Below are 12,499 nucleotides of genomic sequence, written 5' to 3'. Positions count from 1 at the left end.
GAACGGAGACGTAGTCCTCAACAGGAATCTTGCAACACCTCACGCGCCCTTCTGCCTAGCAGAACCGGTCATGACCTGCACGGCAAGGTTCGTACTTCACGACCCATCGTGACGTGAAGAAGAAAAGAAAAAGAAAAGAAGAGAAAGTAAAACCAACTTTGGCCTCGTCCATCTGCCTAGCCAAATCATAAGACGCCAGGCCAAGACGGTTGTGGACCACTGACCTAGGCTTCCACTGCCAAAACGCGTCTCGTGTTGGTTGGAGGTCCTCATAATCCATCATGATGAATCATCCAAAAACCGGTACCCCAGACCAACCAAAAAACTCGTGACCTCGACGCATCGGCCAGATTCACGTCCTCACACTTCTTCGCGGGCCGCTTGGCCACCAAAGCGCCAGGTGGATGAACGGTGCCGCGTCTGTACTCTGTCATGTAGCCCCGGAAACAGGGGGACACACATAACCTCCAATCAAGTAAAACCTACGATAGCCAGGGCTGGAACGGATGGTAACTCACCACCAACAAGCAAGCAGTCCGCACGCACGCACGCAACATCTTCAACCCGACGTTCGGGTATCCGTGAAGAAAACATCCCGGAGGCGGTGGGGGGTGGTGGTGGTTGACCGTTGGCGGTGTGACTCACTCAACTCCTCACTCATCCGTGCCCCCTTCCACCCCCCCCCCCCCCCTCTTATCGCCGACGACCACCGAACCAGGCCGTTCGGCGTTTTGCGCCCAGGCCCAACTGCACACACACAACGGCGCAGATCTCACTCGCCTTGTAAGTCCTCCGGCCGGGTTGACACAAGCTCTCTCACCTGGGTCCCATCCAGTTCGTCCGATTCTTGCCCCTCCTCCGCCTTCGGAGAAGGAAGGCAGGCCAGGCCTCATGGCTCTCTTCTCATTCAGGCCCCGAAACGTCGTCATCGTCGGGCTCTGCTCCGTACCTTAGCCTGGGTGGATTAAAGATCTGGCCCATGTGACCGGCGGCATCAGCGCCTCACGATGCCTGCCAGCCAGCCAGGTTCACCGCACCACGTCGGAACTTATCCGTCAAAACCGGCGAGAACGAAAATCTGGGAAGTTGTCAGTCACAACCTACCTACCGTACGCGACGGTCGGCAAGGCAAGGCCGCAGTAGCAAGGCATACACGCATGGGCGCAGAGCTGTTTCCAGCATGATAGGTCTGATAGGCCGTTTTGGACAGAGCAACAACTTGTTTCTTTTGGTTTCTGTGTGTTCCCAGAGGAAAGCTGGCTATGAATCTCTCGAATAATAGCTTCATCGCTTTGTGTGCGTCAGGTTTCTTTTTTGAATTGTACCAATGAACATGTGCCTTTGACCGATGTGCTTTGTCATCTTCATCTTTTTTTGGTGTTGTCTCTGGTGTCGAGACTTTTCGACGTCCCTCCCGGTGTGTGGCTCGCGATTGGTTTCGTATAACCGCAGAATCGCGTACATGAGGTATTGAGAACGGTGTGCCATCGTTCGACTCGTTCGGTCGCCCCTTTCGGATTTCCCGTCGAGCGCCCAGTCACACAATCCCATACTCTGATCGCGGGCGATTCGGTTTCGACGAGAGACCTCCCCAGTCGTTTCCCATCCCATAGCGCAACTCCGTTTCCGAGTTGCTTGTTTCCGTAAACGCAAAAAATAGCAAAAAAATTCAACGCAAAAGCGGCTCTCTTCTTCAGGTGATCGTACAAACACAAGCGTGCGGCAAACATGGCCGCCACAAATCCCTCCTTCGCCGTCCACCTCCCAAATGCCCGAATCCGTGTGATGCATGCAAAATTACGACGCTTTTCGTGCCGTTCCCTGACGCCATCTAAGTTTCTAATGACTCGATGAACCGCCAAGTAGGTATCAAAGCTCTTTCCGGTCCCCGCCGTCCCCGTTGGTTTCGTTCTAACAAAGGAAATGGAGGATATTGCACAAGAAAGGTCAAGTTTTGTTTTGACGTTTAAACCGTTGGGTATCTAGGGAGTTTCGCAGAATGTTTGCTCAGTTGAGAAGTCCCTCCCACATACCCGGTCCACGGTAGCCGCCGATCGAGTGCAGTCGGGCCTCGTGGGCCTCTGTCGCTTCCGTCGCGCAGCAGACGCGCTTAGCCGGAGAGCCACGGTCAGCCGGAGCGACCTGGCCAGCTCTGGGGCGAACCAGCGTTTGAGACCACTGCTTGCCGGCAAAGTTGCCAGAGAGCATATCCCGAACATTCTCCTGGAGGGAGTTGTCAACGATCGAGATAGCGCGGCCACGCTTACGCGAGACCGGAGCAGTGGGAGTGGCGTTGTCGGTGCGGTAGTTTTGAAGTTCCTGCAGTGCGCGTGCAGCGTCGTTGGCAGGGTCCTGGGTCATCTCGTCAAGTCCTCTTTGGGCCAACGGGGTGTCCAACGACATCTGACCGAGTCTTCCAACCGGGCCGGTGTAAGACTCAGGAGACGAAGTGAGGCAATTCTCTTCGTAGTCCTCAGGAACCGAGGTGATCGTCGGTCTCATGCTGGGCCTCTCACTGCACAGCTTCGCAGACCGGAATCGCGCCTGAACTCCCAGGTTGAGAGCAGGCGCGCTAGCCAGTGACGAAGCAGATGAGATCGAGGACGAGCGAGATGTACGCGACGAGTCGGAAACCATCGATTCGGGAGAAGACGCGGTCGAGATTGAGTTGGCGAGAGACGAGCGACGAACTGGGGCATAACCCTGAGGCGAGGAGGTGTTGGCGACGGGCCACCGATCCATACACTGAGCAACAGAGACGCAAGAGGCCTGGGCCATGGCGAGGCCCATGGCACCGCCCTTGCCGAGGTTGGATGTAGCACTCACGGCAGGAGTGCTGTATCCGCTCGACTGAGGGGTGAGGCGAGGGGTGGGAAGGAGACCGAGAGCAGGAGCCAGTCGGCCAGGAGTATATACAGTAGCGGGGGTAGGCTCCATGATGGTGGGGGTGTGGAAAGCACGCGGGGTAGGAGTAAGCTCCGAGGAGTCGTATCCCAAACCGCAAACACCACTCGAAGAAATAGAGTCCTGAGTCGCCGACAGCATGGCGCGATGGCGAGCCAAGGCGCGCGGGCTGGGGGTGACACGCGCGTGAGGAATCAAGCCCTCGATGTTGTCGAGCTCGGGGTTCAGCTGGAGGATGACCATCTTCCAGTTGGAACTCTGCTGCGCGTACCACTGTGTCGACGTTCCCGGGGCGGGCGGAGACGGGGGCGTATACTTCAAGACAATTTCCGTCCATCTCTGGAAGACGTCGTCGGTGATGTGTAGCTTCCAGTCGACTGCGAGGAGGAATGCGATCTCGTTCTGGTTGATCTCTGCCGTGTTGAGTCCTGAAATCTTACTCCAGGCTCTCGCCGAGTAGTTCCGATCTTGGAGGTACTTTGACGCCAGGATGAGTGCAGCGAGGAACATGCGACGGCCGCACTGAAGGGCTCGGCATTCGTGCTTGTCGTCGGGCTGCTCCATCGTGAAGTCATGCTTGGGAACGTGAGGCTTGATCAAGATCAAATAGTACAGAGCGACCTGCAGGGTGGAGTAGCTGGTGCGCGAGCGTCGCAGGGTTTCCTGGATGAAGGTGCGCAGGGGCAAAACCGCCTTGCTACCCAACTCATTGCGGCAGACGACCGAAGACAAGGGCCAGATGGCCTCGACAATCTGCGTCGACGAATCTAGAAGGACTGGGTCAGGGCACATATCGATCATTGCTGCTGTTGTTGCTGCTTACCGACGAGGTTATCGACAAAGTTGAGCTTGCGGTCGGATTGGCGCACGAGAGTCGGGGGAGCTCCGGTGCGAGTCGAGCTGGCGCCGGTCCGCCTCGGGTTCTGGCGCAACTCGGCAGAGACAGCGACAGGCGCTTGCTGCACGGGTCGCTTGGCCCAGGGGCTCGTAAATCTAACAGCGGTGTCGCGGGCTTGGGGTCGCGACAAGCAGTAGGAGTCGGCGGAATCGGAGTCGGAGGTGTTGGTGGGAGAGGTCGAAGTGGATGATTGGGACGACAAGGCAGACCAGACAGAACCCGAGGAGGCGGAACCCAGAGATTCTAGCGAGGAACTGTACATGCCGTTTCCGTAGGTGCTGACGAAAGCCGACGAATCGCTTTCGACGTACTTCATCTTGGTATAAGTGCGGGGGTTTGTAGGCGTTGGAGATTCGAGCGAGGTAGGGGTGTACCTCCAGTCGCCGTCAAGCTAAGTCAACCGAGTAAACCGTAGATGGTTTGTATAATCAGATCGTGGTACCGTATCGAAAACGCGAACCTCACAACAGCATATAGCGGCTGTTGTCAAGTTCTTAAATGTTGTAGATATGGAAGGCGGCTTCTAGACGCAAGAGTCCACAGCCGACTTTACACGAACGATTTTACCGGAAGACGAGGCGAGACGGGCGACTGGAGTAGATTTCGTAGTTCGGATCAGAGGCATCGTTGTTTTAATGCTTCTAATATGAGAGGTGGTCTGGTTTGAGTGTGAGTTACTGCATAGCCACCGTTTGGTTTGAGTGACGAATGCGACGAGTCAAGTGGTGATGATGGTGTAAGTGAAGTGGGTGAGTAACGGTGATGTTGAGCGAGGTCGGAGTCGGAGGGTTAGGTGAGGAGGGGAGAGGAGGAGAGGAGAGAAGAAGTAAGGTAAGGGTGATGTGATGACATGCAGGTACGATAGGTGTGGCTGGAGGTCGAGGTTATATCGAAGCAGGTGGGATGAGGTGTGACTCTTTGGGTCGGGCATGCGATCTTGAACGTGTTCAGAGGGGCGACATGCTGGCGTGACGAAGTCGGAGGGTCCCTTGGTGGCCTTGGTGGCTCAAGTCTGTCTGGTCCAGGTGGTGGATGACTCTTTCGGGTCGCTCGAGTGGCGAAGGGGTGTACCTGGTTCGTTGCCGCCGAGACAGGTGGCCCCAACTGGCACACGACGTGGGCAGTGGGCAGGTGGTAGGCAGGACAGGCAGAAGGAGGGGAGAGAGTTTGGGGGTGGAAGGAGGCGAAGAAAGGGAGTGGCAGAGTGGCAGAGTGGCAGAGTGGCAGCCTAGGGAAGCCCGACCGACCAGGGTGCTTGTGTTGGGTATTGGAAGAAGATGACTGGTCCGGACAAGTGTGCGTGATCGGTGGGTGGCTTGGAGGAACTAGAAAGGGTAAGGGGGAAAAAAGAGGGACGGGTAGTCGCAGTAGCAGTAGCAGTAGCAGTAGCAGTAGCAGTAGCAGTAGCTGAGCATGAGCAAAGCTGCTGCTGCTGCTGCTGCTGCGATTCCGTAGCTTGGTGCTTGCAGGCCAAAGACTAACCTTTGAGAGGGCGGTGCAGCTCACTGCTGAGAGTCTTCTCTATCTCTCGGATGGAGTTGACTCTTGGCGAAACCGCAACGCAGTGTGGCGAAGGGAGGTTGTTGAAGTTTCTGGGTCAGCGGATGAGAGCCAGGCTGAAAGGATGAGTCGTAATCGTCGTGTGAGTGTCGTGTGTAATCGGACAGTGATTAAAAGAATGAGTATAAGGTAAAAGGACAAAAAGGTAGCGCAAGGCAGGGTATCGGGGAGTTCTTTTTTTTTTCGTCTTCCCAAGAAAATGAGTAACTGGATCAAGGCAGCAGAGCAGATGCCGGTTTCGTTGGGTGTCGATGGTGACTCGAGGCTGCAGTCCGATCCAGTCCAAAATAACCCAAGGCGAGGGAGTTGAAAGCCTGCTTGTGCCTGGCGTTGAGCTGAAAATGGAATATATCCGGGATGAGCCTTTTGGTGTTAGTCGCAAGGAACAAGTGAATGCCGCTGCGATTTACAAGGCCGGGGTGTGGTGATGGCGATTGTATCGAGTCCTGGTTTTGGTGGTGGTGATGGTGGTTTGGCTCGATGAGTAACGTGACCGAGGGTGGCCGAGATGACTCTTGTTGGCGAGTAACTGCGTGTGAGAGTAATCCGGGCAATTAGGACACGGGGATGGCGAGAGTAGAGTGAGTAGAGTGGTGAGAGGAGATTCGTGCGAAAAGCATAAAGCAGAGATACAAAGAAATAAGCGGAGATTGGTCTAGAGTCTCTCCTCAGATATCCTGAGAAGAGGCACGTCTAGCAGACTTCGGAGAGTCGCTGTCGTACTGGTTTAGACCTTGGAATCGAACATGGCGACGGCGATTGTTCGATAGAGCAAGAAAAGGGAAGGGGGGGAGGACACGAGTGCACGGCGATGTGGGCGCGGCGATAGTTTTGAATGCCTTGGTCGCCAGGAAGATGCGAGGTGCCTGTCCTGAGGTAAGGTGAAAACGTGAGCTAAGGCATGCAAGTATCTTTTGGAGCGTGTACTTTGGCCTGGGAGGCATTCTGCAGTGCCTCTGACACCGCTGACTGGCCCAGGGAAAGCCAGGACACCACGGGAAGGTGTGGGCGTGGCAGCCAGAGGTACCGGTCGCGACAAGTACCTCGCACTTCAGTGACCACCTTTCCGGGCTGCCTTGAGATTTTGGGGGTGGGAGGGGATGCAGCCGGACACCCAGCGAGTCTCATCCAGAGAGGCCGCTTGATTGGTGTCCCGGCCGTCGTAAAGTGGGTCTTTGCCGTCTTCCTTCCCGGGGAGGTGAGGATGAGTGTGAGGGGGGCATATCGAAAACCAAAAAAATAGGTACGTACCCCACTTCTTACTTCTCTCTTCCATTGCTCATTCACTTGCCTACGGATATCTCTCATTCATCAGTCTTGACCGTCTCTCTTGCCATCTGCTCTCTCATTGCTAATGGCATCTGATTACCGACTGCTTCCCTTAATTCGAGGCTTGTCTACAAAGGCTGCTGCTTGCTGCTCATAGCATTGTGGTAAATGCTTCTCTCCGACACACCTCTCACACTCACCATCACACTCTCACACACACTGGCAGCTGCATCCCTCGACCCCACTCCAGCCATGTCCTGTCCTGTCCTGTCCCCAAGTTTTCCGGCCTTTAAGTTTCTCCCCTCTCTTGTGGCTCACTCCAGTGTCGTCGCTTGCTCGTTCAGGCTTTCATCAGGTGCTGTAAGGTACTGCTGCTTCCTATTTCCACCCGAGGCATGCCCAAAGTATCCGTCTTCTCCAACCAAAAAAATCCCACCGCCTTCTGAGGCCTTCCATGCATTATCTGTCCTTTCTCTTGGGTCTGACTCTTTCGTTTCTGCATCTCTTTCCTCCAACATTCTGCATTCTGCCCAACCCTGACTTCCTTCCTCGTCTTTTGGCTCTGGCTTATTCCGTGACCACCGGCTGCGCTCGTCCCAGGCTGTTGCTTGATTGGATGTATTTAATGGGCCTATCCGGATCCGTACTAGCCCGCCAAGCCTAAAAAAGGCCGTCCAACCAGTCCTGTGCAGCACCACCACACCTTCTTTTGCCCTCGCCCAATCCTTTGAGATTTTTGGCAAACTGCTTGCTGTCCAGCCCCAGGCTTTCACCAAGGAAGAGAAAAAAAAGAAGAGTCATCTTTTTTGTGCCCCTCCGCCACCCCAGCACCAGTTGCTCCCACGGTTCGACGACGAAGCAATCCCCAGCCGTTATCGCCAGCTTCGCCGTCCCATCTATCCCGTCCAATCTCCAACTTCCGCCGGACTCCATACATAATACTGTCGGCTATCATCTATTATAGCAACAGCCGGGCATCGCCACAGTTTTCACAAACACGCAGGAAAAACAATCCGTCTTGGCAGCCCCTTTGGATGAAGCAAATGGTGTCGAAGATGGTCATATCAAAGCCAAGCCGGTGAGGGTATCACGAGCGCCGGCCGTCAGCATCCATCTCATTTCGTCCGGCGGACTGCACGCGCTGCCACGGGCCCGGGCATCGACAGACGAGGCAATATTGGCACAAGTCGACTGACAACAGCTGTTGTCTCGCCCAAAGTCTCGCCACAGCTGGTCAAGCTTCACCTCCAAATTTTTCACTTCGTCCCTCCCATGCCATCATGACACCCACCCTCGAGAGCTTAGGCCATCAAAACCAGCCAACCGCGACGTTCCCGATTACTCCTGCGGTATCTTAGCTGTCTCTGACTAAGGGTTCGGCGAGAAACCGCCTACCAGAGATGCCGATACACACGCACACACTCGCGCTGCACCATTAAAGCGTAGCGGCTGAGAATCTCGATGCCCTAGGCCACGTTTTTTGGCCATGTTATTTTTTGCCAACGCAACTCCACGGCTGTGTTGGTGAACCGCCGCCAGGCATCGCGCTTATTACCAGCCCGTCATCGCGTCCCCGGTGATATCACCTAATTTCGCAGTCGGGGTGTTGTTCGTGAACCGACGGCACTCTCTGCCGAGGTCGACTCCCGCCCCATCCAGCTTGACGGGTCCAGTCACGGTCACGCCTGGCCGGGTCACACTGGTGACTGGTCTCTCTGAACGGGTCCCGCGCTGCACTGCAGGGAAGGAAACCTCACGATGCCGCCTTGGACACCGGGCGGTGAGGTCATCGCAGTGTTCAGTGGCTCGGAGAACTTCATCATCGCTGCTCCAAGGCACGGAGGCTGCATCGTAACAGCCCTGGCAAGCCTCAAGTCCAAGCCAGGGCCAAAAACAATCCACTTCCAGCCGATGGCTCCCTCTCGTCTTCGGAGCACCAAGCACAAGCACCAGCACCAAGCCTCGCTTTCGCTGTCTCGCGCGGGCTGGGGCCTCTCGTCTCTCCGGCGAACGCGGCCTGCCGTCAGTGGGTAAATCAGCCCCCGAAACACCGAATGCGCCCCCTAAATTCCGCCACGGCTCCGCTTGAGACGCTGCTCCATTGCTGCATTTGGGACATTCATTTGATCGAGAATCGACAATCGAGAATTCAACAAGTCCGATCAGCCTGCTTACCGATAATTCAAGGCGATTACGCGCCTAGAGGCCACGGGAAAGTTCACGGCCGCAGTCTGCCGCCCAATCGTGGCGATTGCTCAGCCGATCCTACTCCTCCTCATCTTTGTCAGCCGCCAGTGTCGGTGTCCCATTCTCATCAGCATCGACACGCGCCTCTGATCATACCGCGCGTCAATCATGGACTTCTCGGGAGCCGTGGGAAATACGTCGGAAGAGTAACGGCCGCTTGAACTTGTCTCAATTTCACTTATCGCCTATCGCCTGCTCCACCAGCAACCTCCTTTGAATGTGACCGAAGCCCGCTGTCCACCCACGAACCGAGCATCCCGTCACCATCTCCTCACCTATGCATCCGCGCCTGTACGCCGCTGCATCCTCCAGGAGAATGCCTCAGTTTCTGGCGACGCATGTTCGCGGGCTGGCCTCAGCTTGGAGAGCGTACCTCCGACAGCGCAAGTACAGACTGGCACATCGCGATGAAAGGTTTCCCTATTCTGTGACGGCCAGCGACTTGAACTCCAAATAGACGCTTCAAACATCCTAAGCCACAACTATGATACACCTCAAGAGGTCAATCATGCTGGAACGCGCCAGGCGGTACATGCGTGCTAACCTCCACCATTTGCACATCTCCGTCAAGTGGAGCATCACGGCGCACCACTTGCATAATTCACGGTTCACACACAAAGTCCCAAAGGTTCTCTCCACGAGGTACCCAAGAATACTGCACCGGCGGTAGTTGCAAGAGCAAGGAGGCCGTTCTCTCCCTTGAAGCATAACGCTGGGGGACCAATCATTGCCAAACCTCCGCCGGCTCCCGTCCTCAGATAGGACCTCCTCATTCGCCAGACTGTCATAGCCTTGTCGTGTTTGATACACGGACTGCATGTACTGGTCCGTCTCGCCCGCCGGACTACCTTCTACACAGAGAATGGACGCCCAGGACACACCGACCGCCAATTCAACCCTGGTGAGCACGAGATTCGTTCCGAATCGTACCGAGCCTGCAGACTTTGGCATCATTGCCCAGCGAAATGTCGAGCATTTTCCACATGGCCACCAACAGGGTCCTGGCCAAACCAAAAACCTTGCCCACCACCGCGACGTCCATCTCCCCACCACAGATTCCTCAACAGGCGGGAAATTTCTAGAAGATGGGGGCTGGGAATGGCATCAAGGTTGGTCTCGAGATGGTGTGGCATAGCGTTTACGGCCTGCGCACTTCCAAGAATCCCAAGAAAACATGCCGTCATTTCGTCGGCGCCCCCTTTGCATTCGACATTGCTGCAATACAACAGCAAGCTGCAGGTTCGCCAACGAACGTGTTGCCATGTCACACACCTTCAGTCACCTCCGTCGCAGCCTTCCCCGCTCCGCCCCGCGGCAGACAATCATTGGACGGCCGAGCCTTTAACGGGCCAGCATCACCGTCTTTCGTGCATGCCAACGAACTCAGATTGCCGTCGCTTACAAGGGGAGGGGCCATCAGCAACCCTGATCATCTGGATGAGAGGTCAAGAGGTGAAGAGGCCAGCTAGCACTGCTCACTATGGCTCACCGCAATGCGTGGTGGGCTGGCTCTCCAGGAGTTTCCTCCGCTAACAGGCTGGTCAAATGTGGGAGAACTTGTTCACGACAGGGGAAAGAATCCGAGGCTTCGATGAGGGCAGTGACCACTCAACAGCCACGTTGCCGTGGCAGAGGAGCACTCACTCACTCTGCAAATACCGCTCATCTAACATCTAGTGGACTCCGGCCGTCTTTAGCCCCCGATTCGCGACGACCCTCAACCAATAGGCGCATGCCTGTGTGCAACTGATTACCGCGATGAGTCAACGTTGATGGCCAGACCATCACCCAGTGACATACTGAAAGTGAGCGCGGAGCAGACGATACGATAGCAGCAGGACATTTGTCTCCGACGTCCTTCAGTCTCCTGTCAAAAGCGATAATGGCATCGATCCTTGTTTAGACGTGTCCGTGGTCATTCGGACTCGCTTCACAACTCAAATATTGGAGCAGATCATACGCTTCATGTCTGTGCTGAGACAACTTCACGATGCTATTCTGGAAGATTTAGGTAGGGGCATCAAAAGAAGCAGTCGAAACCACAAATGCCAGCGGGAAGAAGCAAGAAGCCGCGGCCGCTATTTGCCGCGCGGCTGGTGCACACGACTCAGTCGACGGCTCACGAAATGAATCCGGGACCGCCGTGGACGGACGGGAAATCAAGGGACCAATATCGCGCCACGAGCTTCGACAAGGTGCTACAGCAGTACTTGAAGAAATTTTTCGATCATGCTCGACACGAGAAAAATAAAACTCAATAGATGATGATGGCCTGAGTGCGACACACCAAAGGAGCGGCCGAGACAACGTTGGCTGCCTGTTGGTGAGAGCCAGTCGTTCCAGACCAATAATCAAGGGCCTCGAGCGCTCCAAAGAGGCATGCTTCGAGAAGGCGTCCCCTTCTGGCGTAGCTTGCCGTGGTACCCCGTATGGGACGATGATCCCCACCTCACGGGAATATTGGGTTGGGTTTCAGCACCGCCCGAGAGTCTATCCGAGCAAAGCACACGAAGTCGTTCTATCAAATCATGACTAAGGCGACGACCTTCTGAAGCAACATCAATTTCCCGCTGGTGAAAACGATTACCACATGGCTGATAGCGCGTGTCTCGTGACAGACAAGACGTAACACGGTATTTCGGCTGCTTTGTTACTGGTACTCTTGGTATCGAAATGCCTCAGACACTTACGAACGTGGAGAGATTCGTCTGGTGATATTCCGTCAGGGTGACTCCACGGAAACACTAGCTGTGAAATCGAGAGCTTGCCATTCGCCGATGATAATCATTCATAATCACCGACTGCGGGGAAGGCCGGCTTCTCCAAGAACAACGGAAGCGCATTGTCTTGCTCGTCGCTTGAACCGCAATGACCGTGACGTTTGGGTGGACTGTTCAGTGGCGTACGGCAAAAAACTCACGTTTTGCCTCCGTTGAGCACGGCGACTTTTTCTTTGCGCTTGCGCTCGGAACGAGGCAAACTTGTTGCCCGGCACGTCCAGGTAAGCCAAGATTGGTGGGCGGCATATCCGCCACTCCGGAAGCGTCGGTCATCAGGATGACCTTTGCCGCGACGAAGCGCAAAAGCAGTCAGCTCAGTGCCTGGCGCGTCACTCGTTGCAGTCGCTCTTCTGGCAATATATCGAAGCCAGCTTGGCGCCGCCGGCGGTGCAGATGCTAGGCAGGGTTTCACGGCTAACCGGGAGCTGAAAGATTTCAGAGACCAGCGACCCGCCGTGTGACTTCTTCAGCCTTCAACTGCCAACGCGTCTCAAAATCCGGGGTCGCGGAGAGGCAAACCGCGCGGACTCATCGTCGTCACGGAGCAAGGCTCGTGGCTAGCAAGATACTTACATGAGGGTTGGTCTTTTCCGGAGGGCCTTCCGGCAGGATCCCTCCGTCGCTGTCAACTGTCAGCCGGGCGCCGTGGATGAGACATGCCTGCATGGTGGGCTGATGGGGCTGAGGGCATCTGCCAGGCGAATCACCAAGACGGCCTCGATGGGGCTCCTTCTATTCCTGGTGACTGGTGACATTCCTTCACCCACTTTCCCGCGACGCGCGAGGGATCACCAAGGCCCTGGAGAGAGGAGAGGGGGGGGGGGGGGGGGGGGGTGGAAGA

General features: G+C 55.7%; 1 protein-coding gene across 1 annotated transcript; it reads right to left on the bottom strand.

Annotated features, from left to right (window-relative positions):
* Positions 1-2,007: 2,007 nt before the first annotated feature.
* CkaCkLH20_03008 (g1 s-specific cyclin) lies at positions 2,008-4,118 on the bottom strand (the record flags this gene model as incomplete). Its single annotated transcript, XM_038885727.1, has 2 exons — positions 2,008-3,671; positions 3,728-4,118. The coding sequence occupies 2 exons, from the start codon at positions 4,116-4,118 to the stop codon at positions 2,008-2,010; spliced, it is 2,055 nt and encodes a 684-aa protein (XP_038748926.1).
* Between the last annotated feature and the right edge of the window lie 8,381 nt (positions 4,119-12,499).

This window comes from Colletotrichum karsti (genome assembly GCF_011947395.1).
Source record: "Colletotrichum karsti strain CkLH20 chromosome Unknown Scaffold7, whole genome shotgun sequence".
NCBI lineage: Eukaryota > Fungi > Ascomycota > Sordariomycetes > Glomerellales > Glomerellaceae > Colletotrichum > Colletotrichum karsti.
This window is presented reverse-complemented; position numbering and strand designations above follow the sequence as displayed.